General features: G+C 42.1%; 1 protein-coding gene across 1 annotated transcript in view; it reads right to left on the reverse strand.

Annotated features, from left to right (window-relative positions):
* Nucleotides 1-26847, reverse strand: part of LOC144023557 (vasopressin V2 receptor-like) — a 43222-nt gene extending 16375 nt beyond the window's left edge. Inside the window, exon 1 of the mRNA XM_077529171.1 lies at nt 25980-26847. Within this exon, the coding sequence (XP_077385297.1) occupies nt 25980-26847 (868 nt within the window). The remainder of the gene's footprint in view (nt 1-25979) is intronic.
* Between the last annotated feature and the right edge of the window lie 140 nt (nt 26848-26987).

Raw genomic sequence — 26987 nt, forward strand, 5'->3', positions numbered from 1 at the left:
TTGGATAAAATGGAATATAAGGCTAAAACAGCAGTAGTAAGGGTGAGTCCAGTGGTGTCGCCTCAACAAGATACGAGGTCTGACACAGGATACTGGATAAAAGTAAAAATAATGATGGCCATGAAACCTTATGAGGGTATATACTCATTGGGAATGGAAGTGTCGATGAGTACGGAGGAGGGGGCCAAGCGGCTTCACCCCAAATGTATTTTTTATGGGGAGTGCCATAGTAGTGCACAGATAAGAATGTATAGTGGTAGAACCTATAGAGATGAAAAGAGTGAAAAAATGAGGCCTAGTGGTAATGAGAAGATGATGGCATTAGCTCAGGTGGCCACAGAAAAGCTAGAAAAACTTAATGCGAGTTTATTAAGTGAGGGAAGGCTCGGGCAAGAACGAGTGACCCATGTCAGGGGAAAATCTGACCTTAGAGGTCGCCCAAAGGAAAAATGGTGTCAAGGATGTCCATACCCGGGTTGTACCGGTGAAGGACATGTAGTCGGCGACCACAAAAGACATTGGTCGCTACGTGGATGTTCTAGTTTTAACGAGGCAAATCCATGTCAGTATAAATCACCTAGATGGAAGGAATTGGTGAGAAAGTGTAGAAAGGCCCCTCATTCCGTTTTTCCCCAGGAGGAACAGATGGAGATGGGTAAAGTATTGGAAACTCCAGCCGTGAGGTCAAAGGCGGAATGGAGGGAAGGGCCAGACATGATGAAGATAAGTGGTCAAAAGATCAAAAAAGCTAGGAAAATTGATTATCAATAAATTAAGAAGAAAAAAAAAACCCCGCCTATTTTAAAAGAAAATAAGTTTTTGTAAAAAGATAAGATAATTGTGTAATGAAGGCCAACCCCCAAGAAAAGGAGGAGGAGCTAATGAGATGTTAAAACGCAACAGTCCTTAAAGGACAAGACCAAAAGAAGAAAGCATGAAACGGAGCTACGAGATGGAGGAAGAGCAAGGTTGTAGCAAGCTAGTAATACTAGAGCTAAGCTCTAGTACTAAGCTAGAAGACCCACCGGACACAGTTGATGAACAACCTAAAGCTATTAACCGCCAGCGACAAAATTGGAGGTATGGAGGAGTTTTGATAACTATCAAACTTTGTTTTATGGTAATATTTTTGATATATTATTTGATGAGACAAAAATCTAGCATCGCTAGCACAGCCCCGATTAATCCCCTCGACCTGGTAGAAATACGGCATGGCACCACTAAAATAACCAATCAGACGTGTTGGAAGGTGGAAGTGAAGCATGTTTGTGAAGAATGGAGAAGGAAGAAGGGACCCTGCGGTGCTGGCGAGGAAAAACCCTGTGGGGTAGAATGGAGAAGGGAGAAGATAGCAGTAATAAATTCCTATCTTCGCACCTTTAACAGCACATATTATAATGAAACCCTAGAGGTCTTGAGAAGAAGTACTATATATCCTGCGAAATCAAAAAGCAAGTGTGCACATCCAGTGATTTTACGAGTTGATAACACAACAAGCGACTTCACAGTCAATATTACCTTGTTATGTCTGGAGAAGCAAGAACAAAGAATCATCAGAAAGAACTGGGTCCAGATCGGGAAGGAGGAACCTGCTTGGTACTTCAACGAATATTGTGCAAGACTGCCAGATGCAACAGGTTGATACTGGTTGAAGACAGACCATGACGCCCCTGACTTTACCTACCCGGCGGCCCCACGGAATGACACCTGTACCGAATTTCACCCGGCATGGGAACGATGTTGGAACTGTATAACCTTTCGGTGCGAGGAGCCAGGGACCAACGGGACCACTGATTACTTGCCAGGTACTCCTACTTCATCGTCAGGTAGGTCACCTAAATTTTTTAAATTACGTCGGTTCGTAAAATTTAAAAAGCCTGTACCAATACCACAGAAAAAATTAGTAATAATGCGACGGCCAGGATGCAAGTTAATGTTAGAAAAGGCCCAGTCGTATAATAATAGCCATTGTGATTGGAATATGATGAAATATTGTTTTGAGCCCTATCATATGTTTTGTTATGCAGATGAGGGTAATATAATTACACCCTCCGATATAGGGCTTAGGCGTGATGTAAGGTTAATCCTGAGTCACTTTATTAGATTATATGCCGGAAATGCATTAGATCAAGAGAAAATAGAAGTGAAACATGAAGTATGGCTAAATGATTCCTTTCCATGGATATGGAAAAGAGATACATATATATTGAAATCAACCTTTAATAAAACTTTGGGAATAAATGTGTTAAAAGTAGTATGGGCACGGATGTGGGCTCAACGTATTCCTACACCGGATGATTTATATAATGTCCCAAAAGGGGATTTTGATAAAATTGACCAATGTGTAGCATTGAGAATGTATAACAGATTGCATAGGAAGGAGTGGATAAGTGGAATTTCACCACGATGCCCCTTGGTGGAGACAGGAACGCCACCTTTGACTCATTGGATATATAACTGTACAGGGTTGAACACAAACCTAACGATTAAAGGAGTGCTCCAAGCATGGAGAGAAGGACACACGAGAGATGAAAGTAAGACGTGGTGGGGGCTCAATAAAGATGAGATGGTTCAGGATGTGATACCTTGCTTAGGAGAGTCGGAGAATTATTGGATTAAATATCAATATATGGCGACGGTGTACTCTAAAGAGAACGATATTTGGCCTGACATTGAAAGACCAGCCTTATATGCTAATCCAAGACCATGGGAAATGTTGTGTAAGGGGGGAGAGTCCGTGAAAAATTTTAATGAATGCACAATTGTATTAGCACGTATACCCTGTTATAAAGTCTCCCGATTTCAGAATTTTTGTAATGTACGTTATCGCGATGAGTATTATGCCAACTATGAGGGGGCAGTATGGATCAAGGATAACAGTAATCAATGGATCCGGAGTCAAGCTGCAGGTAGAGAATATTGTACGCGATGGGACAAAGATCATGACTTATCCAAAATGGTAGGATTAAGAATGATCCCCAAGCCTCCTGACTCTATTATGCAGATCTTAGAAGGTCACGCATTTAGGAAGACCCTTTGTAAAGGGGATATAGTTACAGGGTTTGATTGGCTGGGATTTAATAAAATTTATGGCCCTGGCACATGCCACGAACCTGCTGAAAGATGGCTGCATTGTGGACACAGTGACGAATATGATCATAAGGGGGAACATGTATGTACTTGGTATGAGAGAATAGGATTGGCAATAAAAGGTGTAGTAAAAACTGTGGCCACTACAGCCGGGGAAGTTGTAGAAGATGTAGCAGAGACGGCGGTTATTGGGATAAGTACAGGGCTGTATGGTTTATTATATGATGTAGGACTATGGTTCCTGCTAGTGTCAGGAGTTGTTCTGTCAGCAGTTATAGCTGTTGCAGTTATCAAAAGAGGGATTTTGGCATTATCTACCCACCGAAATTATAAAGAGAAAACCTCACCAAATAAGGTTAAAGCTCGGTTATTGGCCAACGAGCTGCAGAAAAAATGGGGGGGCCGACGAAGGGGAAATTATTGAGAAGTGGGGATGGGCTTCAGAAAAGGGCGGGATCGATCCAATCATAAATAAGACGCCCTAGCCCTGACTTCCTCACTTCTCACTGAAATCTTTTGGCGGAACAGTAACCAACAACTAACCATGGCTTGTAATGCTTTGGGTAAAGGTATTATTGGAAGGCCAGGCGCCCTTCAAAACGTGAGTAATGAAGTGGAATATTGGATAATTTTTATAATATGGCTTTTTTATTGTTGTGTCGGATATAGCGAACAACTAAGTTAGTAGTGTGGGGAATAATTTTAATTCTCCTTTGGTTATGTCTGGTCGACCACTTGGTTTTAGTAATTTGGGTTTTTATCTATGTATTTTTTTATTTTTTTTACTCTCCCGCCAAGAGGTTCCGCTACTCGGAAGAGCGACCACACCCTCGCTCTCCCGTAGTAGAGGTGTTCCGCATTGATGGAGTAGATGCGGATGGAAACTTAGACCAAGATTAAAATGTATATATTGGGAGCCGCAATATTTTAGGTTTCCCCCAGGTCTAAGAATTGTCGAATTTTGGATGTGTGTTTAACAGGATAACCAGGATCAGCCGCAGTGTGTCTTCTGTGGAAGTGATCTCCTCACGTCCGCTTGGGTGGTGGGGGACGCTTTCTATGGACATTGCTGCTATCCTTTGCCCGCAGTGGATGAGGGTAGAGAAATGTGGCTCATACCAGACGGGCTTTTTCTAAATTTCGTCAGTGATTTTTTCATTGATATCCAGTGTGGTTCCTGGATATGGCCTGGCTTTGCTGACCTCGCGGGCTCAAGTAAGTTGGAAGGTTTGGTTCAAAGTCGCTTGAAAGAGATACGTTATTATTTTAACGTTGAGGGTGAATTTATCGGGGGAACTTTCCCTTTAATGCGCATGATATGGCGCCTGCCTGACGGTGCTCGGCGCTTGACATTCAACACCTTGGCTGGCTTCTGTGTAGCCGCCACTCCTTTGAGACAGGTCGGATCCAATCGGGATGAGTGGCCCTATGAGCCTGTAACACCCTCCTCGCCCTTCCTGGACCGGGTTGACGAGCCTGGGGAGCCCAGAGCCGCCCGACAGGATGTTCCAGTTGGTAAGGTTGTGCCACTGTTGAGATCACCCTCCCCCACGGTTACATCGACCACTGATGACCTGGAGGGTGTGCAAGGCGAGGATGGGGGTGGAACGGGGTCATCTCCCTCCCTGATGATAGGTGAACTGGGCCTGTGGTCTCCTCTTACTGATCCTCCGTCCGACTCCTTGCCTTCTGAATCCCCGGTGTCTCCGTTGCCGGAGGACACAAGGGGGTTGAATGCAGGTGACTGGTTGGAGCTGGAGGCTTTTGCGGTTGATCAGTTTGGACACCATTAATCTCTAGGAGGGGGTGTTGAATTGAGTAGATTGAGTGGGTCAGATGAAACGCCATATCATGTAAAATGAGATAGCAAATTAATGGGCTAGACTCAATTCTTAGTTAGAGACCAATTGGTGTCTGTAGGACTGAATCATTCTTTGGCCTCTGGGTGTAGTTCCTCAAAGTAACCACCAGATGCCGCCAAACCTGTACAACTAAGCCACCCACTCAGCATTGCCCGGATAATTCCATATAAGATACAAATTGAGTGTAAATAAATGATATCCTGAATTAAATAATAATACACAACACAATCTATATTCGACAATTGTTAACCTGATTTTTGGATCAATGTTTGTAGCACATTGAAAGCCAACTATGAAGTTTTGCTGTCTTTTCTTTTTTCTCTCTTTTCTTTTATTTATAAGTGATACTGTCTTTTATCGCTGATAATATTGCTGTAACTGCATTGAAAAGATTATCTGTATGTATTGTTTGATTTAACAAAGATATATACAAGATGTGCAACAGAGATTAGAATTAACCTGTTAAGTTCAAGCTGAGAGAATTTGGGATTTAACATGTCATGTATATATATGTTATTCATGCTTGCTTAATTAATATATATATGATTTTATTGATTTTAACGTTCATCATTTGTCGAATAGAGCTGAAGACCTTGACATATTTTTATGTATGACTCATCATGTAACGCTGTGAACGCTGTGTATCCATGACACATTTGTAAGGAATGTATGACCTCATGACTCATCTTCATGGCTCGTCTGTGGAAGATTACTGGAAATGAGTCCCAGCAAGTGCGACTTGATATGAGGAGGCGGAAGGACATTTACGGAAGAAGTCGGTGGTCTGCCCGAAGGTGATAAAAAGCCGTCACCAGCTACGATCGGGGTCTTTTCTACCCTGCGATGGTCTGGACAGAGTGCATTCTCGAAGAAGGATTATAGCTGCCTGCCTGGGACTTTGGATTTTTTACGAAGGACTGGGATTAAGCCGTGACTGGAATACTTCTTCTCTGATTGGTAATGTACAAATCCTTTAGCAATAATGATGTATAATAGGAAGATATGAATGACTAATCGCGTGTTAGGGTAGGGGCCATTTAATACACTCTCATATCTTTAAAATTATTTTTGCCAAAAACATCTTATTGTCAATCAGGTTTTAAGCTTTTTTGAGAAATGATCAATCTTATAAAGCTTATTGTAAAAGGTTTATATTATTCTTAATTTTCTGTTTTTATTTTATTTTATTTTATTTTGATTGATTTAAAGTTTTATCATTAAATGTGATTTTGATGATTTATATTGGTTATCTTTTATTGTCAATAAAATTGTTTAAAAGACAATTTTTGAATCAATCATTTTATTGTTTTGTTTTAATCTTTATTTTATTTATTTTTGGTTTTATTTATTTTTTTGGACGTTTTATAAGTCCGAATAAAATGATTTAAAAACTAATTGTGATTTAATTAGTTTGTTTGGTTTGTTTTAATTTTTATTATATTTATTTTTTGGACGTTTTATAAGTCTGAGGTCATTTTATGAGACCGAATAAAATGATTTAAAAACTAATTGTGATTTAATTAGTTTGTTTGGTTTGTTTTAATTTTTATTATATTTATTTTTGGACGTTTTATAAGTCCGAGGTCATTTTATGAGACCAAATAAAATGATTTAAAAACTAATTGTGATTTAATTAGTTTGTTTGGTTTGTTTTAATTTTTATTATATTTATTTTTGGACGTTTTATGAGTCCGAGGTCGTTTGATAAGACCTTATTATTTGTTTTTGATTTTATTTTTAATATTATTTTTTCCCTCTATGAGGAGGACAACAGTATCGGACGTTTGGAAGAAGGTAAGTGCATTTGAATAACCTCTAACCAATGCTTCCATCTGTATTAATATAAAGTCAAATACTCCAGCTTGATATGTAACAAATCCGTATGATTCTAACAAGGATTATTAAATTACTAGGTCAATAACAAATGCAAACAACTCAGAGAAGTGGAGCTGCCAATGAAGTGAGGTGTACATGCTAGCATTCCTGGGCTCTGTGTGTGTGGTTACTCACTCAGGATTGATAGGTGTATGAAAACGGATTGGCCTCATGATAAGATGACAGTGAACAAACCTAGGTGAATCCACTTTGATATATCGGCTTATTTAATTCCCGTCTCCTCACGCTGACGCCTTAGAGCTGGTGAGGAAAAAGGGGAATTTCTAACCCTTTAATTGGAGAGTCGATCAGGACATATTTCCCGATTTAAGTCCTGCGGGTAAGCGGAAGTTGACAGCATCTATAAGACAAATTGATGATTTTGAAGACTTCTTTAGCCCTCTCGATGCGGCGCTAGCAAGACTTAACCGAGCAAATTCAAACAGAGGTGAAAATCATGAAGTACATGCACATGTTATTTCAGATAACGATGTAGCTAGTATATCTATTGAAATATCGCCCCCATCCACATTGGCATTTGGCGATGGATTGGGAATAGACGGTTCAAATGAAATACAACCTGTTGTGCATTTCATATCCGAACCGCCTCAATCCGGCCAGCAGGTGGCACACATAGACGAAGCGCAACAACACATAGACGTTTTTCTGCCACAATCAAATGAAACACAGCAACATCAATTACATAATTTGACGCATTCAAATGAAATACAGCCTGCTGTGCATTTCATAACCGAACCGCCTCAATCCAACCGGCAGGTGGCACACATAGACGAAGCACAACAACCAAATGTGCCACAATCAAATGAAACACAGCAACAGCAATTACCTACGCTAAGCATAGGTGAAAATCAGGCAATAGATGCAGATGTACAGGAGGGTGCGGGGGGTATTATTAGAACGAGGAGACCCGTTTTTAATAATACAGAATTCCGAAAACGTATTTATACACGTGAGTCCGATGAGCCCCTTGATTTTGCGACTTTTTATACAAATATAGGAGAAAATGTAAACGAGCTAATTGACGAGGTAACTAGATCAACACGTCCTGGTGATATCGTACAAGTAGAATTAATTAGCGGTGATAGGAGTGCTAACTCTTATCTACGTCTTACCGACGATCCAAATATTTTAATCGAAGAAGTTAATAATTTATTGGAAAATATAGCTCAATCTAACATAGAGATTTTAGCTAGCGATGAGATTCAAATGATAGTACAAGTTGTCCCGGATATGCATGGAGGAGGCGGTATCAGGCGCAAGCTACAGTTAACTACAAACGAAGAAATTTTGAGAAAGAAACGAAATTGTTTGTATATGACCCACAATGAAAATAACAAACTATGTTTTGCATTAGCATTAGCCTTCTTGCTGGACGGGTCGTTAACCGCGGCCCAGGCTATGCAGAAAGCAGAGCATCTACAAAATTGCGTGGGGCTAAGCTGTCAAACATCAGTCAGTCTGAGAGATGTGCATAGATTCGAGACCTACATCAAACGAAAAATCGTAATTCTTTACAGAAACGACGATTGTAGGCCCATGTCTTTTTTTGAGACGCATTATCCAAAATCAGAGGATACTCTGTTTTTGTTATTGCTGAATGAACATTATTATGGCATAAAAAGGATCGAGCGTTTTGTCGGACAGAGTTACTTCTGCCGACACTGCTACAAGGGGTTTTCAGACCGGCGACTTCATAATTGTGAAGGACGATGCGCGATCTGTCTCAACCCCTTATGCACACAACAACGGCGAAAAATCGTTATTTGTCGCGATTGTAACAGATCGTGTCTAAACGATGAATGTTATGCTAAGCATAAAGAAAGTGATCGGGGGAATGAGAGTAATTGCGACCTTTGGAAAAAATGTCACAAATGCGGCCTATTGTACTACAAATCAAAACATGCGTGCATACAGCCCCGATGTGTTATGTGTAAACAGGTGCTGCCGGAAGAGGGCGACACGGTGCTTAATCCTCATCATTGTTACATGCAACCCCTCAAAAATGAGCAGATATGCAAGCAAATAATCTATTATGATTTTGAAACTTGCGTAGGGGCGGACGGTAACCATAAAGCATATCTGGTATGCGCAAAATTAAACGACCTTGAAAAAGAATGGTTAGGGGATGATTGCGTGCGACATTTCATCGAATACTTCAGAAATCCACGCTTCAAAGGTGCTACCTTTATAGCCCATAATGCACGAGCCTTTGATTCATACATCTTAATTAACAAGATGATCTGCATGGGGGTTAAACCCGAAATTATTATGCAGGGCAGCAAAATCATTTGTTTCACAGATACCGACTATAATATGAGATATATCGATTCGATATCTTTTCTTACAATGGCTCTGAGCAAATTCCCGAAATCGCTAGGTTTCGAAGATCAGGTAAAGGGTTATTTTCCACACGCATTTAGCTCTTTTAAAAATCTGGACTATGTAGGTCCATATCCTGATTCAAAATTTTATGGGGTGCAGCGCACTGAATTTTTTAATTGGTATGAAAAAGTGCGAGGCGGGACCTTTAATTTTACAGAGCAGGCGCTGTTGTATTGTAAAAACGACGTTAACATTTTAGCGACAGGTTGTGAGAAATTCAGGGAGGAATTTTTAAACAGCACAGGAATAGACCCGTTTAAAGCCGTGACGATCGCATCAGCGTGCATGAAAGTTTTTCGCAGTAAATTCTTAATTCCTAACACGCTAGCAATTACCCCGACCGATAATTATAGACGACAGTTCAACGCATTCTCACACGACTCAATTCAATACTTAATGTGGATAATGCATAGCCAAAATATTGATAACACGCACGCCCTCAACAGAGGTGAGATAAAGATCGGTCGATATTTTGTAGATGGGTATGCGAATGTAAACGGCGAACAATGGGTATTCGAATATCTGGGATGTTTTTATCACGGATGCGTCGAATGTTTCGACCCAAACCAAATTTGTCCTATGACTAAAAGACCTTTCCAAGAAAAATTTGACGCTACTGAAAAGAGATTGCACGAGCTAACTCATATTCATGGCGTTAAACTTTTTGTCATGAGAGAACATGTCTGGCAACGAATGAAACAGACTGATCCGAGAGTGAGAGAGTTTCTGCGCGAATCAAAATTCCCTGAACCTCTCAATCCTCGCAATGCTCTTTTTGGAGGTAGAACAAATGCTTTTGTTTTACGGTACACAGCCGCACCTGATGAACGTGTATTGTACGTTGATGTCACTTCTCTGTATCCTTTTGTCAACAGCACCTGTCAATACCCTCTCGGGCATCCCGTTATCATTCACAGAGACTTTGGTGACCTCAGAAAGTATTTTGGTTTCATCAAAGCCGTTGTTCTACCTCCGAAAAAATTGTATTTCCCTCTTCTTCCTCATAAAACAGCTAGAGGTAAACTTGTGTTTACGCTTTGCAGAACATGCGCAGAACTTAACAACCAAGATAACGCGTGTACTCATGATAACAAAGAAAGAGAGTTGGCGGGTGTATGGACGACGCCCGAGTTCATCAAAGCTTTAGATCTAGGCTACACCGTCTCACAAGTTGATGAAGTGTGGCATTTTAATGACTCGAGTAATGATGTTTTCAAACAATACATGAACACCTTTCTCAAAGGAAAGCAGGAATCTTCGGGCTACCCCTCACACATCATAGATGACGCCGGGCGAGAGAAATACATCTCTGACTACTTGAAGCACCAGGGTATTCAACTTGACGCCAGTAAGATAGCGCCGAACCCAGCTAAAAGACAGGTTTCAAAGCTATGCATGAATTCGACATGGGGCAAACTCGGACAGCGTGAAAATTTAAATCAAACAGAAATTGTAAAAAATCCGGATCGTTTTTTCAACCTGCTGTTCTCAGGGATGTACGAGGTGAAATTTTTTCACTTCCTTAACGATGATGTTTCTCTGGTACAGTACAAATACAGCAAAAGCGCTCAAACACCCTCCTCACCGACGTCCAACATCTTCATCGCTTGCCTAACAACCGCCTATGCCCGTTTAATAATGTATGGATATTTGGAACAACTGCAAACCAGAGTACTTTATACAGACACAGATAGTTTGATCTATACTGTAAAACCGGGTGAAAGCACTCTCCCATTAGGCGATCTATTAGGTGATCTCACAGATGAATTAGATAATGACACCATCCAAGAATTTGTCTCCGCTGGTCCGAAAAGCTACGCTTATCAGACCAGAAGCAAGAGGAAATTGGTCATGAAGGTGAAAGGCATTACGCAGACGCATGATACGTCTCAAATCATCAATTTTGACAGCGTCAAGGAGCTGGTTGACGGGTACGTCGACAGCATGGGGGCGCGACCAGGGATGCTTCAAACCCCTCAATTCAACATTGTCCGAGATAAGAAGGGGTTTCATTTGAAAAACACATCATTTATGAAAAAGTTTAAGGTGGTTTACGACAAGCGTCGGTTGCTTCCAGGCGGTCGTAGCGTTCCATTTGGTTTTTGATGTGCTTGTGTTTTTGTTTGTGATTGTGTTTGTGGCGGAACAAAAAAAAAAAAAAAAAAAAAAAAATGAATCCGAACCACATTGATTTTGATACTAGATTAGAAACGCCATTTTCATGTCTGATCGCAGGTCCAAGCGGATGCGGGAAGACTTTTTTTGTGAAAAGTGTTTTGGAAAATTGTGAGCATGTCATGAAGTCACCTCCTGAGAATATCGTTTGGATTTATAATTCTTACCAGGAAATGTATGATGAACTTGAAAAAAAACTGAATAAAAAGATAAAGTTTGTAAAAGGTCTCCCTGAATGCTTTGAGGACGAATCTCTCTTTCCAGCCCATCTTTCGCACCTGATCATCTTGGATGACGTCATCTTCGAGGCGAGCGATCACCCGGAAGTGGTAAACATTTTTACCCAATACAGACATCATCGGAAAATGAGCGTCATGTTACTCACTCAAAACATTTTCCATCAGGGGAAGTATAGCAGAACAATCAGTTTAAACAGTAATTACATTATACTGTTTAAAAACCCTCGCGATAAATTACAGGCGAGTGTTTTGGCTAATCAAATCTACCCCACACGTAAAAAGTACTTTTTGGAATGTTATGAGGACGCCACAAAAAACGCTCATGGGTATTTATTGGTAGATCTTACGCCGGCGTCACCAGATCAATTTAGATTGAGAACCGGTGTGTTACACGGGGAGTGGCCCGCAGTATATTTACCCAAAAGCTCGTAAGATGTCAAAACTTTAAAAAAAAAAACGCCCCGCTTCTTAAATTGTTGTTTCGTGCCCTCCCTAGCAAACGTAAACAAATTCTCAAACAAGCCCCCAAAGCCCTGGTGAAAGCGCTCTGTGAGATTGCTTTAAATCTCTTAAAAGGGCATATTCCTCTAAACCCATCTCAATATAAGAAGCTGAAGAGGAGAAAGAAGTTTATTCGGATATTAGCCGATAAAAAAAACAGTCTCAGAAAGAAGCGTATGACTTTAGTTCAAAAAGGTGGTTTCATACTCCCTCTACTGGCCGCTTTTGCACCTGTCCTAGGCAGCATCGTCACCGGTCTAGTAAACAAATAAAACATGAGTTTGAAAACAGCTCAGAAAATGTTTTTAGTTTCCCCCCACCAACTGGAACGTTTAAGCAAACCCACACCCAATATTCGCGAAACAGCTGAGAATGATCTGGACGTCAGGATGAGGGAGTTATTAGATGATCGTTCTATAAATCAATATGAAAAACTAAGAAGATATCAAACTCTGGTGCAGCGGTATTTAGGACTGCTTAAACAAAGAGATCGTGAGTTGGTTCCGGTTGCTTTGACACTTCCTAATCCACGGGGAGGAGGAGGGACGCAAAAGAAAGACGAGGAGGAGGGGGATGAGGAGGTGGGGGGTGTCAAGACGAATGCGGATGAATGGGGTGAGATATTACAAACTATTCCGCAACGTCACCGCAAAAACGCCGAATATGTTTTAAGAAAAATATCGTCTCGTGAAGAAAAGGTATGGAACCAGCGGGGAGAGTTTATCTTTAACGGCAGACCCGTCAGAGGTTCCCATATGACCGATTTAGTCAAACATCTCATTGTAGACGGAAAGAAGATCAACGAGCGAGAGCTGTTAGGCTGGACGGAATTCTTACAACTATTATCGGAGCTTAATATACCCGAGACTATAGTATCTAATGTCAACGCCAGAGAGCGGTTAAGACTAATAAAAAACGAATCTATTTCTAAGCAAAGTGACGATGACGTAATATCCGGCGGTAAAAGGAAGCGGAAGAGGAAGCAGAAAATCATCAAATGGGAGGATTATTAATTTTACACCTTTCGTCGTGAAAAGAAGAATAAACACACCCACTCACGTCTCTGTATCTTTTGCATGTGAATTTTATTGAATAAAATATTTGAAAAAGACATCATGAGCAACGGCATTTTTTTTTTAAATATATCCAAACAACTTGAAATTTGTCCCCCACACATCGTCCTGGGAAACATCCTCCGACTTTCCACGAACGTTGCTACCATAACATCATTCATAACTACATCGTCATAATAACGGGTTAAAACCTCGCGGTAAGATTCACCACAGCCTCGGGCTGATAAATAATAAACACAATGCTGACCGCATACTGTCGAGAGTTCATGCTGTAATTGGCGGTCGTGGTGGAATATCCGGTCGGAATGTTTTTTTAAGAAGCGGTTTATACTCTTAGGGTAATAATAAAAATCAGGTGGGAATCCGAAAGAATCGAAAAACGTAGCCGCCCCGTCGTCCTCTAGCGTCAAAGCCAACCAATGCTCGCCGGAAAGATGGCGAGGGTGTGTATTAACAATAAAGAAGGAGGGGGTAGGGGGCGCTAATATGTCAGTCAACTCATCTTCGGCGAAGACGCCTTGGAATCTTTCCCCCTGAATTTGCCTCATCAGACGCTCCAAATCACGGCCGTTCATCTTTCAATAATAGTCGATCAAAACTTCTCTTTTTGAATTAATTTCTATAATGCTGTCATAAGCGGCGTAAACGATAAGGGTTGCTGTATGGGGGAGAGGATTTCTAAATCTCATATCTAGTCTTACGACACCGTTGGAGACAGGTGATAATGCCTCGGTATCGGAGGTGGGGGTTAGGTTAAAAGCAAAAAGCGCGTAGCCATTTTGAAAGTCCTGCAAGTCTAAAAACAGGGGCAAATCTTTCAGATATCTTCCAGTTGCTTCATATAAATTATGGAATTCACGCACAGAGTTCCCCGCAGCAAAAAGCGGTTGAAAAGGTTTATTCGGGATCTGAGTGCCGTCTCTCGATAGTGCTAAATATTCAATATCGTGATGGGCGAAATTAAATGGGTTTAAATCTCTTCTCCCCACAAAAGCGTTATGATTAACGAGAGCCAGGACTACGCTTTTTGGCATAGTTCCTAGAAAGAGGTTGTCTTGATGGCATATCCTTGAATTTTGAGGGATGGAATAAGTTTTTATGTTGACTCTCGTAACCGGATATAGGGCATTCCCCTTATTGAGAGCTGAGGCGTGGCCCAACGCTACAGCGGGGGAAACGGATACTTTTTTGATAAACAGCGACGCACCCATAATTTTTAAGCGAGTATCGCTGTCAGGTGCACTCATCAGACAGAAATCATCGCTCGCTCGTGTCAGCTTCAACCTTAAATCCACATTAGTCAAAAGGTGTCTCTCGCAGAAAAAAATATATCCGTATGAATCGGGCCGATGACGTCAAATTCTTTTGAATTCTGTATTAGACGAGCTCGTCTAACAAAGCCTTCGTTTACCCCGTCCCCTTCGGTGGCTAACGAGTCCATAACACCTCTCGTATCTTTAAAAAACATCCTCGCCGTAAATTGACTTTTCAACGTATCCCCGGAGAAATTTAATAACGTCTCTATTATAGCCCTATAGGGATGCGAGGCGCTAGATTGTGAAATTAAACGGTCGCCGAGGGTGACATCAACTTGGCTAAAAATAGTATTCAGAGGAAAATTAATTATACTAACGCGTTCGTTAGGGGCGATATTAGACCCGTCTCGTCGCGTTATTTTTAAGCGCAGGTGCAATAGCGTATCCGCCAAGTCAAGATATTTCGACCCATCACCGGGGATGAAAAATTCGATCGGGGATTGGTCGCCAAGGGCTGACAGGGGCAATATCTCAATATACTGACTCTGTTCTATTGAGAGTTGCGTCATAGGAGGGGAAAATAGATCTAATTCGGACATGGTACATTCTTGCGACTTGTGATGTAAGAGGGCCATTTTTCTTTAAGAGAAAATATCCACGCTGTTTCTCGTACGCTTTCTTTTTCGAACTGATTTTCTTTTAGTACTGCGCTTGCGTTTTTTATGCGTCTTAATCCGACACCCCACAGGCCTAGAGGCCGGACGCCGCGCCAGTACGACTAGGCCCGAGCCGTCTTGGCCTTGGTTAACGCCCCTTTTCTGACTCATTCTTTCCATAACACGCCCTGCGACATCCGTGGCAATATTTTTAGCCGCTGACTGTAAATGCGGTTTGGCCACGTTCAAACCTCTTTTAACTAAGGGGGGGCTACGAAACGAAATAATTTTGCAAAAATAGATCCTAATCCGCGGCCGTATTGCACGGGCGCACCTTGAAACCCTGGTATACCGCTTCCCGTTTGATTTTCATAATATTGAACGAAGCGGTAGGGGTCCGGATGTGACGTCATAATAACCATGATCTATCGAGGTCTAAAGTGTAACGTTAAAACGACCTTCCCAAACCGGAAACCAACGGGTTGATTTTGATCCGTCTTAATATGTATCGCTATATCTTCGATGTGCTTTTTACTAACAGGATGGTAATAAGGGGGGTTGAAATTTTTATAAATAATCTCTCCGTAACGACCTAAAACAGGGACTGCTCTCAGTAGCGGAGCGGATGCGTCACCAACCGCCTGGTGTCGAATTACATCTGTATATAAATACAGATAATATTGTCCAGCGTTTATATCCGCGGGATGAGGCGCAACAGTCCAATCTAATTCGATGGTAAACCATTCGCCGTGTCTCATGCCCAGAATATAAGCTAAAGGACCCACGAAGCGAATCTTGTAGCTGCCTTCCGCCGCGAAGAAAAAAAATGTTCTTTTCAAGAGGTTGAAATTTAATAAAATGAAAGGGCCTATTTTTTCTCTTATTGCGCCCTCTACCGCCTGTCGTACCTTATCAAGATTATCATAGTCACCGGGTTTAACGTCTAGAACGTATTGGGAGGACGTCTTTGTATTCATTAAGAAAAACGACGTGTGTTCTTCAGGAATGTTCACCCAGCTGCGTGGGTATGAAATTTCCGTTAGGCCGACCTCCCATTCCCCCTTGACCAGATCTAAATGACGCGCCAGATTAACTCTATACTGCGCAATTGTATTATCCTTAAACATATCCATGCTTGAATTTGACGGGTGAGTTACGTAGAACCCTCCTTCATTATTGGGATCCATATTAACGTATGATTTATATTGTATATTTCCGTTAATTTTAAATATTTACAACCTGTGACGCGTGCACCCAGCTATTAAATTTTTCCGGCCAGCCCTTCCAACGGATTAGATATTGAATCCGCCCCTTAACCTTGCGCCTTTTAATAATTTTTTCAATATGAAAAGCATAATCTTTTGAAATAGCGACCTTTTGCAATTCTTCCTCATAAAATGACCCTTCTATTTCCTCGCCGTCGTAATCTGCTAGTTTGTAGACAGGGGGCGCTCGAGGAATACATTTAGTAATTGTGAAATATTCATCGGTGAAGCTCTGTTCATATTTCTTATCGAAAACCCCTCTTAATTTTGATATTCGTACAATATCTCCTTTTTTAAAATTCATTTTAATCTTTCCGCCTACCCGAATGTTTCCGTATAAATTGAAAAATGCTTTTCGAGTCGTTTCGGCGTTCACTTCATTCGGCTTCATTTTAATACTGGAATGAAAACTCCCATTGTAGGCTGATATGAGTTCTTGCAAAATATCTATATATCTGCGGGTATTTTTCGCCGTAAAATAACGCCACATTCTGGTTTTCAAAGTCCGATTAAATCTTTCCACCGTTTGGGCTTTTGTGTCGCTGTGCGTTGCAAAGTGTATGATTCGATGTTTTTTCATCAAACTGGCGAAGCGGTTATTAAAAAATTCTTTTCCATGATCCGTTTGTAATTTTTTAGGAACGCCGCTCTCGGCGAAGACTGATTCAAAGGCCTCCGTCACCCTCATCGCTGATTTATCTTTCAATACGCGCGCATACGCTCGTTTTGAAAAAATATCAATAACCGTCAATAAATATTTATTATTGTCGTTGTAGGAGGCCAACGCTTGCACGTCACACAGATCAGCTTGGAACTGTCTCAGAGGCCCCGTAATAAATACTCTGTTTCTAGGGAAATTAATACGGGCTGGTTTATGTAACGAATACGTATCTTGTTGAGATAAATATTCTTTAACTTTATCACGTTTTATTTTTTTATTCAAGGCCTCTCGAAGGCCCCTATGAAGGCGATCAACACCCCCATAACTGGATGGCTGTTTGGGATCAAAGTATAGCTCTTTCAAACGCCTGCCCTCCTCCATCCTCATCTCTCTTAATGGTTAATAAAGGTTGTGTCTATACTTTTATACACATTTAAATATTTTTATTAGGTAGTGAAATAAATATGGTTAAAATTAATTTACATCGTTATATTTCAATGCATTATTTACCTTGTGTGTGTGTGTGTGTGTGTTATAAAACAAGGCCTACTACCCTCCTCCATCCTCATCTCTCTTAATGGTTAATAAAGGATATGTCTATATTTTTATACACAATTAAATATTTTTATTAGGTAGTAAAATAAACATAGTTAAAATTAATTTGCATCGTTATATTTCAATGTATTATTTACCGTGTGTGTGTGTGTGTGTGTGTGTGTTATAAACAAGCCTTACGCTTAGACTTTTTTTTTTTTTTTTATTCAAAGGATAATAAAAAACACAAGAATACATAATTCTAAAAACTATAAAAAGTAAAAACACAAAACATTCATTTTCAAAAAGTAAAAACACAAAACATACATTTTCAAAAAGTGAGTATACATGATTTTTTTTTTTTATTCAAAGGATAATAAAAAAACGCAAGAATACATAATTCTAAAAACTATAAAAAGTAAAAACACAAAACATACATTTTCAAAAAGTAAAAACACAAAACATACATTTTCAAAAAGTGAGTATACATGATTTTTTTTTATTCAAAGGATAATAAAAAACGCAAGAATACATAATTCTAAAAACTATAAAAAACACAAAACATACATTTTCAAAAAGTGAGTATACATGATTTTTTTTTTTATTCAAAGGATAATAAAAAAACGCAAGAATACATAATTCTAAAAACTATAAAAAGTAAAAACACAAAACATACATTTTCAACCTCACGAGTGGAGAAAAAAAAACTTATGGATTAACATAGTAAAGCACTCTAAACAAGATACGGGGGTGAAATTTGCGTTCGATAAAGCTTTTAAATTGTTTCATTTCAATCACCATATTACGAGGAATGTTATTATCTTCACAGTATCGTACACAATCTATGAATAGAGCAATGAGGGTAGTCAGTTGACCGGCTTTGACATGATCACCTCTCCATTCACATGTGGCATATTCCAGAGTATCTGTAATATTGTGGTGACTTATTTCAACAACGCGTTTTACATACTCCCCCCAGGGTTGACCAAACAAGGTGGGGGCCAATGTCCTAACTTTATCAATTACTAAAATCAGGCGTTTGACACGTTTGCAATCCTCAGCATCTTCATCATCATCATCATCATCATCATCATGTTTCTGTATAGTTTTCTCCACAACTTCTATCCAATTATCCATTCCGTAGTAATAATTGATTTGCATTTTTCTTAGAAAATTACCCATCGCGATCGTACAACCCACGGATTATGTCAGGGATTGCAAATGGCAGGTAGCCGTCCCAGGTGCTGGAAAGAACGGAAGTGATCCTGTCTAAAATCAGCCGCTCATGCACATAGTCGTGGAGCACAGATTCGATGATGCGTTTTATGTCTGCGTCTGAGGAGGGGTGATTTGTAATTGTTACAACTCTGCGAATTGTCGACCTAAAATGCCCGTTACATAATTCCCCGATAATGGCGTCGAAATTCGCCCCAAAATAATACGGGCGTCTGGGTGCGTGAAAACAGGTGTGCTTATTTCGACATGTATATGAATAAAAACATCCCTCACACGTTTTTCTACTATATTTGAGGATAGCGATCCTCAGCATATAGCTAACAGCCTGTTTAATACATACATTTCCACACAGGTCGCTCTGGCGTCTCGATAGATGAAGATTCGCTGGAAAGAGCCCACGCTGGAATCCCACGTGCTATCGGCGAACTGTTCTCGTCACGCGCCGTGTCATTTATGGGCGAAAGCGTTTGTGTGAACGGTAGGAGATTCTCTTTTTCACACGCCCCGCTGACGTCATCGCTCGGCCCAGCGTTGCAGCAGGAGCCGGGGCCCTCCTCCTTCATCGATGTCACCCCTCCGTAACAATCTGCCGACGCTGATGGGGGGCCACCCCCGCCATTCGGCTCATCCTTGCGGACAACCGCAAAATGAGCATCGTAAGGGCCTACGGTGCTCACGACTTGGTAGACCCCGGATGAATGGAGACCGGGAGGGACATCCATCGGGCAGCCTTCTCGTTGGACGGGTCCTTCGAGAAAGGTGACGTCTGCTTCGTTTTCTCCAATGACAGAGCAGTCGGGGCTCGAGGTAATTAGAATAGGAGGAGGACAGAACCAGTGAATGTGTACCTTCGCTGTATGTAGGAAATAGCACCGGAGAAGTTGTCTGCGATGATGCCGGTGTGCTTCCTTTTCGTTCATCGGTGGGCCGCATGATCGGAGGCATTTCTTGTTGCGTATCAAACGAATGTAGATGGCTAATACCTTGTTGGGGAGCACGTACTATTTTTATGCTCGCAGGGGGCGGGAAAAGGTAGGTTAGGTGTGAGGTGTGGGGTGTAGAGGGAGGGAGGGGGGATGCCGGCAGACTGTGGTTAATCAAATTTCAGAGTTTTTCTCACCCCGATGAGATTCAACCACAATCTGCTATTAGAATACAAGGTAGAAATTCTCTCAGACTCGCTCAGCATGTGGTTCCGCCAATCAGGCCATGGTACGCTTACAATTTGATAAAAAAACACCACATTCTGTATTGAATGATTCCAACGTAAAATACATATGGTCGGGCTCCCTACACCCCCTCGTGGTTTTTGATGGACATTCTTCCTCTCCTTTGACATGCTCGAACTTTACTCGAAAGTGCCACCGCCCGTTTGGCGCTGTTCTACTAATCCATGTGAAACACAGAATCTCACCAACCTGGCCGTGCTGATCCGAATGTATTGATGTGTACTCTTTGAAGTTCCTGGGGATAAGTTCGTTGATCACGCCCCAATCGTTTGAATTCAGTGTGCCGAAGCCAGTCGCCGGCGATGTCTTGATCCCGTCATATTCCATAAAAATACATAATTCTCCCATTTCATACAAAAAACGATACCCCCAAAATGCATCATTTAAAGGCCACTTCTTATCCAAAACCTCATCAGCAGGTTTTTGAACACGACGTAAAAACATTCTATGTTTACGAGGTGTCCTCTGCGGGTTCAACACCTGTATTAAAACGCTAGTCTCGCCTATTACACGGTGGTTGGGCTCAGACATTTTGTTTCAGATGTCACCGCTCAAATGAAAAAGAAAATCGAATCTCCCCCGTTAGTCAGTCTAAAAACACACCCACTGTTTTAAATCCATCCCACCTTATTACCACGTGGTATTTAATCTAAAAAAAGAAAAAGTACAAACGTCGCCTCATTTATTTTTATTTATTTTTGAGAAAGAAAACCCAGGACCATATGTAGTAACATCCTTTGCCCATTAGATGGCGCCGTTTACCGCGGCTTGAGGGGTCACAACTCACAAGCCGGCCCTTTGACTTTTTACAGAGTCACAAGTTTTTAGTCTAAGAAAAAGAAGGACGCTGTTCTGAAATGGGTTAAATAACCGCCCTTTACGCACGAATAATCTATTTTTCGCCTGTATTTCCAACTCCTTCAGTTAGAAACAGACGCCATTTTTTTTTTTTTTTTTTTTTTTTTTTTTTTAAAGAAAAACCCTTTAAAGGAGACGCAACTTCGTACCCGTAAACACCGGTAAGTTTCTTTTATTTATTTTAAAAAACATAAAACAAATAGGTTACATTTTTTTAATATTCACAACACTTTAACTAGAATAAGAGAGCCTTGTACTAATTTACATTCACGCACGCACATCCGGGGTGTGAAGATTGGTCGTGGTGTTGAGGGGGGCTCGCCGTTTCCCCCGAGACCCCCTCCGGATGGTACATTTTATCAGTAATTCGAATACAGGGGTTCGTTTCCCCCTTGATACTTCAAAAGCTGGTAGGATCCTTCCTGTAAGATGAAAAAAAGTTTATTAACACGAGGATGTCGAAATATTGTTATCAGCTGATAGAGTTTCCTCTCAGACAACAAAGCTAATATTGGGGGTTCAAAGGAAGTACGTATACAATCGGTGGGGGGTGACCGGAATCCTATGTTTGTTAAAGGGGTGCAGAAGGGTGGGCGTGATCCGGAAAACATGTGCTTGTTGTTATTGTGGGAAACAGAATGTCATCGATCAATTTTGACAGAAGCAGCCCTTGGGTTCTGATTGGCTAGGACGATGAGGGGGGTGGCTTCCAACCTCTGATTGGTTAAGACGACGAGGGGGGGTGGGGAGGGGGGTGCAGAATGTCATCAATCATTTTTGACATTTGCCGCCCTAGGGTTCTGATTGGTTAAGAAGTCGGAAAGTGGGTGGGGCTTAATTCAAAATAACGGCTTCTGATTGGTTAAGAAAGTGGAAGGGGGCGGGGCTTACTTCAAAGGGCTAGGTTATGAATGGTTTTATGGGGGGTGCAATAAAGTTTTATGGGGGGTGCAATAAATCATTGTTTTATTGGGGCTATAAATCACTTTTTGACATTTGCCGCCCTTTACCTATATATATCACCCAGTCCAGAGTGTCCCCTGCCTACTGCCCAGAGCCAGCTGAGATAGGCTCCAGCACCCCCCTTGTGAGGAAGAAGCGGTCAAGAAAATGGATGGATGGATGGATATTTGTTGTTGTTATTGATCAGGGGCAGATAACACAAGTTTTACTTCTTTCTGTTCCTTTTCATTTCTGTTCTTAATGGAATAAAATTAAATTGAATTAAATTCTAAACTTTAATTAATTAACTAATGTTTCGAATTAATTTATTAATATGATTATAATTAATATTTAGAACTAGAAAAATTCCCGCGGAAATTTTGGATGTGACTGCTGACTCTTGCAAGGTGGAAAGCCGAATGCACTGGTCCGTTCTGGGTCACTTCCTACATGTTAACTTTGCATTAGGATTAGCATGGTAAGCTAACATTAGCATTAGCGTAATAACTTAGCATGATCATTATCATGCTAAGCTAACATTAGCATTAGCTTCCTAACTTAGCATTAGCATGTTAACTTAGCATTAGTATTAGCATGCTAACTTAGCATTAGCATGCAAATTTAGTATTAGCATGCTAATTTAGCATTAGCATGCTAACGTAGCATTAGCATGCTAATATAGCATTAGCATTAGCATGCTAACTTAGCATTAGCATGCTAACGTAGCATTAGCATGCTAACTTAACATTAGCATGCTAACATAGCATTAGCATTAGCATGCTAACTTAGCACTAGCATGACAAACTAGCATTAGCATGCTAACTTAACATTAACATGCTAAGTTAACATTAGCATTAGCATGCTAAGCTAACATTAGCATGCTAAGCTAACATTAGCATGCTAACTTAGCATTAGAATGCTCAGCTAAAATTAGCATCCTAACTTAGCATTAGCATTCACATGCTAACCTAGCATTAGCATCCTAAGCTAACATTAACATGCTAACTTAGCACTAGCATGCTCACTTCCTGTTGATTTCAGGTCACTTCCTGTTGAAATCACATCACTTCCTGTTGAAAACGGGTCACTTCCTGTTGATATTAGGTCACTTCCTGTTGAAATCCGGTCACTTCCTGTTGATTTTAGGTCAGTTCTGGGTCACTTCCTATTCAAATTAAGTCACTTCCTGTTGCTATCAGGTCATTTTTAGGTCATTTCCTACTGAAATTAAGTCACTTCCTGTTGAATTTAGGTCTGTCTGGGTCACTTCCTGTTTAAATTAGGTCAATCCCTGTCATACCTAATCAATTGGCCAAGATGGCCGCCACTAAGGGGCCAAGAATCCTGGGTGCACCTCAACAATTGGACAAGATGGCCGCCACTCTGTGTGTGCGCAGTGGTGCTGAAGTCCCTGGCCTAGCGAATCAATTGGCCAAGATGGCCGTCGCTCTGTGTGGGCAGTAGTGTGAGAATCCCTGGCCTAGCCAATCAATTGGCCAAGATGGCCGCCGCTCTGTATGGAAAGTAGTGTGAGAATCCCTGGCCAAGCTAATCTATTGGCCAAGATGGCCGCCACTCTGTATGGGCAGTAGTGTGAGAATCCCTGGCCAAGATGGCCGCCGCTCTGTATGGACAGTAGTGTGAGAATCCCTGGCCAAGCTAATCAATTGACCAAAATGGCCGCCGCTCCATGCGGACAAAGGCCGAGAATCCTGGGTGCACCTCAACAATTGGCCAAGATGGCCGCCACTCTGTGTGGGCAGTAGTGTGAGAATCCCTGGCTTCGCCAATCAATTGGCCAAGATGGCCGCCTTTATGTGTGGGCAGTCGTGTGAGAATCCCTGGCCTAGCCAATCAATTGGCCAAGATGGCTGCCACTCTGTATGGACAGTAGTGTGAGAATCCCTGGCCAAGCTAATCAATTGGCCAAGATGGCCGCCGCTGTGTGTGGGCAGTAGTGTGAGAATCCCTGGCCTAGCTAATCAATTGACCAAAATGGCCGCCGCTCCATGCGGGCAGAGGCCGAGTATCCTGGGTACACCTCAACAATTGGCCAAGATGGCCGCCACTCTGTGTGGGCAGTAGTGTGAGAATCCCAGGCCTAGCCAATCAATTGGCCAAGATGGCCGCCACTCTGTATGGACAGTAGTGTGAGAATCCCTGGACAAGCTAATCAATTGGCCAAGATGGCCGCCGCTCTGTATGGGCAGTAGTGTGAGAATCCCTGGCCAAGATGGCCGCCGCTCTGTATGGACAGTAGTGTGAGAATCCCTGGCCAAGTTGGCCGCCACTCTGTGTGGGCAGTAGTGTGAGAATCCCTGGCCTAGCCAATCAATTGGCCAAGATGGCCGCCACTCTGTATGGACAGTAGTGTGAGAATCCCTGGCCAAGCTAATCAATTGGCCAAGATGGCCGCCGCTCTGTATGGGCAGTAGTGTGAGAATCCCTGGCCAAGATGGCTGCCGCTCTGTATGGACAGCCGTGTGAGAATCCCTGGCCAAGCTAATCAATTGGCCAAGATGGCCGCCGCTCTGTATGGGCAGTCGTGTGAGAATCCCTGGCCAAGATGGCCGCCGCTCTGTATGGGCTGTAGTGTGAGAATCCCTGGCCAAGATGGCCGCCGCTCTGTATGGACAGTCGTGTGAGCATCCCTGGCCAAGCTAATCAATTGGCCAAGATGGCCGCCACTGTGTGTGGGCGGCGGTGGGGAAATTCCAGGCGTAGATGACAACAAGCAGCTCTGATTGGCTGAGGCAGTTGCTGTGCAGAAGTGAGAGAGTGGGCAGAATAGCTCAAAAAGCACCATTTAAATAGCAGTTCATTACATTACATTTCATAAACAAAAATATAATATTGTGCTTTGATTTTTTTTTGATTAAGCGAAAATAGGGATTGATCTGAAGAGTTTAAAATTCGAATGGTTTTAATTGATCAAGAAATGTGGAAGTTAAGCCATAATCAATAAACTGAAAATGGGTTACTGTCACTTTAACAAATATGCGCATTCACGCACACACATTTCGTAATTACCAGGTGGGCGAACATTTTGCTTCAATTGAGTTCGATGAGAAAGCGCACACCTCGAACAAAAGGCTCTCACGACTCAACGGTTTAAGATACAGATTTCAGAAATCCCCCGTTAGAACGGCAAGGCTTTGGGGAACGCAAGCATGTTCTCATTTTTTAAATCGGATAAAAAATGACCAAATTAGAGCAGGTTGAAAACGTGTGACTTTTTAAAAAATGACAAAAAAAAGGTGGCGAAAATAACATGGGGCTCAATGGGCGAAAAAGTGCGACTTCGCCTCGCTTCAAGTCAAATAAAAGGTACTAAATGACACCTTTGCCGCACAAAAGTGGGTTTGTCAGAAAGAAGACCCTTGTGACTACAAAATATCCAAATTTGATGTTTACTGAGCAAATATTGTGGCCACGGTGACGAGTTGAAGTGAAATTTTTCGAAAGAATTTTTTTTGTCTCTCCACTCCTGCGCTGATTGCTCCACTCTAGCAAACGCAATACACACTAATGTAAAAAGCCTTTTTTTCTTCGTTTCGCACCCTGTCTTTGAACCCGCACAGGAGGGAGCGCTTACATTTCTTAAAAAAAATTTCGACACAGAGCTAAAGATGGGAAAAATTGCAACAAAATGAGCTAAAAATCGTCTCGGTCGGTCAATGTATGTGCGCGCAGTGTGGCTACGAAAAAGGTGTTAAATTTGTGGATGTTTTTCCCCCTTCTCCATTCATTCCTATGGGACTTTTTGGCGGGGTTTTTGGGAAATTGCGTCGCCATGGTAACTCGAAATTCCGAAAAAAAATGGTTCCCCGCCGAGTCAGATCGAGACGCATCTTTTGATACCTCATTTGTGCCGGTACGTTCAACGGTACGGCCCGCATTTTTTCTGAAAAATCGGTGGAATAATTAAAAAAAATAATAATAAACGCTTTTTTTCTGGATACTAATATGTGACTGCTGCGTGACTGCTCCGCAGCAGTAGCTTCGCTACTGCTTTGCGGGCAGCAGTCACATAATTAATTAACGTTTAGAATGAATGAATGAATGAATGAATGAATCAATCAATCATTTAGCCTATTTTATTTGATATTATATTTTATCCTTACTTTCCGTGGGCGCCTCTTGGTCCCACACGGACCACAGTTGCACGGTGAAGAAGGGCGTCCAGCAGATGATGTAGGTGAGCACAATGACCACAGTCATCTTCACAGTTTTCGCCCTGGCCTTGGACACCCCTGCCGCGCCGCAAGATCTGGAAGACATCCCCTTCGTGCTCGCATCCACTTCCACGACGCACTGCGACTTGAAGTTGGAAGAGTAAACGGCGCGACAAATGCGCACTTGGCACACGACGACGGAGAGAACAGGTAAGACGAATATGACCAAAGTGGTCCAGGTCACGTAAGCTCTCAAGCCCCACGGAGTGACGAATCTGGCCCAGCAGTCATACACGCCCGGAGCCACTTCGAGTCGAGAGAAAATGAACACCTGCGAGATGCCGCCAAGAAATGAGATGCACCAGGCGGCGCACAAGGTCCCGTTCCAGCGCGCCCGGCGCCTCTGGAAGGTGACCATGGGATGGCAGATTGCTTGAAACCGGTCAACGGTCATGGCGACGATCATGTACGTGGAGGCAAACATGCCGACAACCTGCAGGTACTTCACCGCGCGACACAAGGCGTCCGGACCCACGAAGCGGTCGGTGATGTCCCACATGAGCTGCGGGCAAACTTGGAAAAAGGCGACCACCAAGTCGGCGACGCAAAGGTGGAAGACGAACACGTGCATCCTGGAGAGCTGTTTCCTCCTCTTCCACAACCCCAGCAAGAGCCCGAAGTTGAGGACTCCGGCGGTGATGAAGATGACGGAGAGGAGAGTAACTTCCACTCGAGCCAAGCGCTCGTCCCTTGGCTCGCTGTCAGGGTGCAATTTGTCCAAAGGGAGATTGGTGAGGTTGTCGCTCGGCCAATCCATAGAGGCGCGTCCCAGGTGAGCAGATATGAGATGAGTCAACTGGATTAGGACCGGTCAGATTGAGTGTTGCGCATATTCAGAGGACGCAAACAGAAGTGATAGAAGAAAGGATGACACGTCCATGCTTTTATATAGGATAG

The sequence above is a fragment of the Festucalex cinctus genome, chromosome 8 (assembly GCF_051991245.1).
Source record: "Festucalex cinctus isolate MCC-2025b chromosome 8, RoL_Fcin_1.0, whole genome shotgun sequence".
NCBI classification, from domain to species: Eukaryota; Metazoa; Chordata; class Actinopteri; order Syngnathiformes; family Syngnathidae; genus Festucalex; species Festucalex cinctus.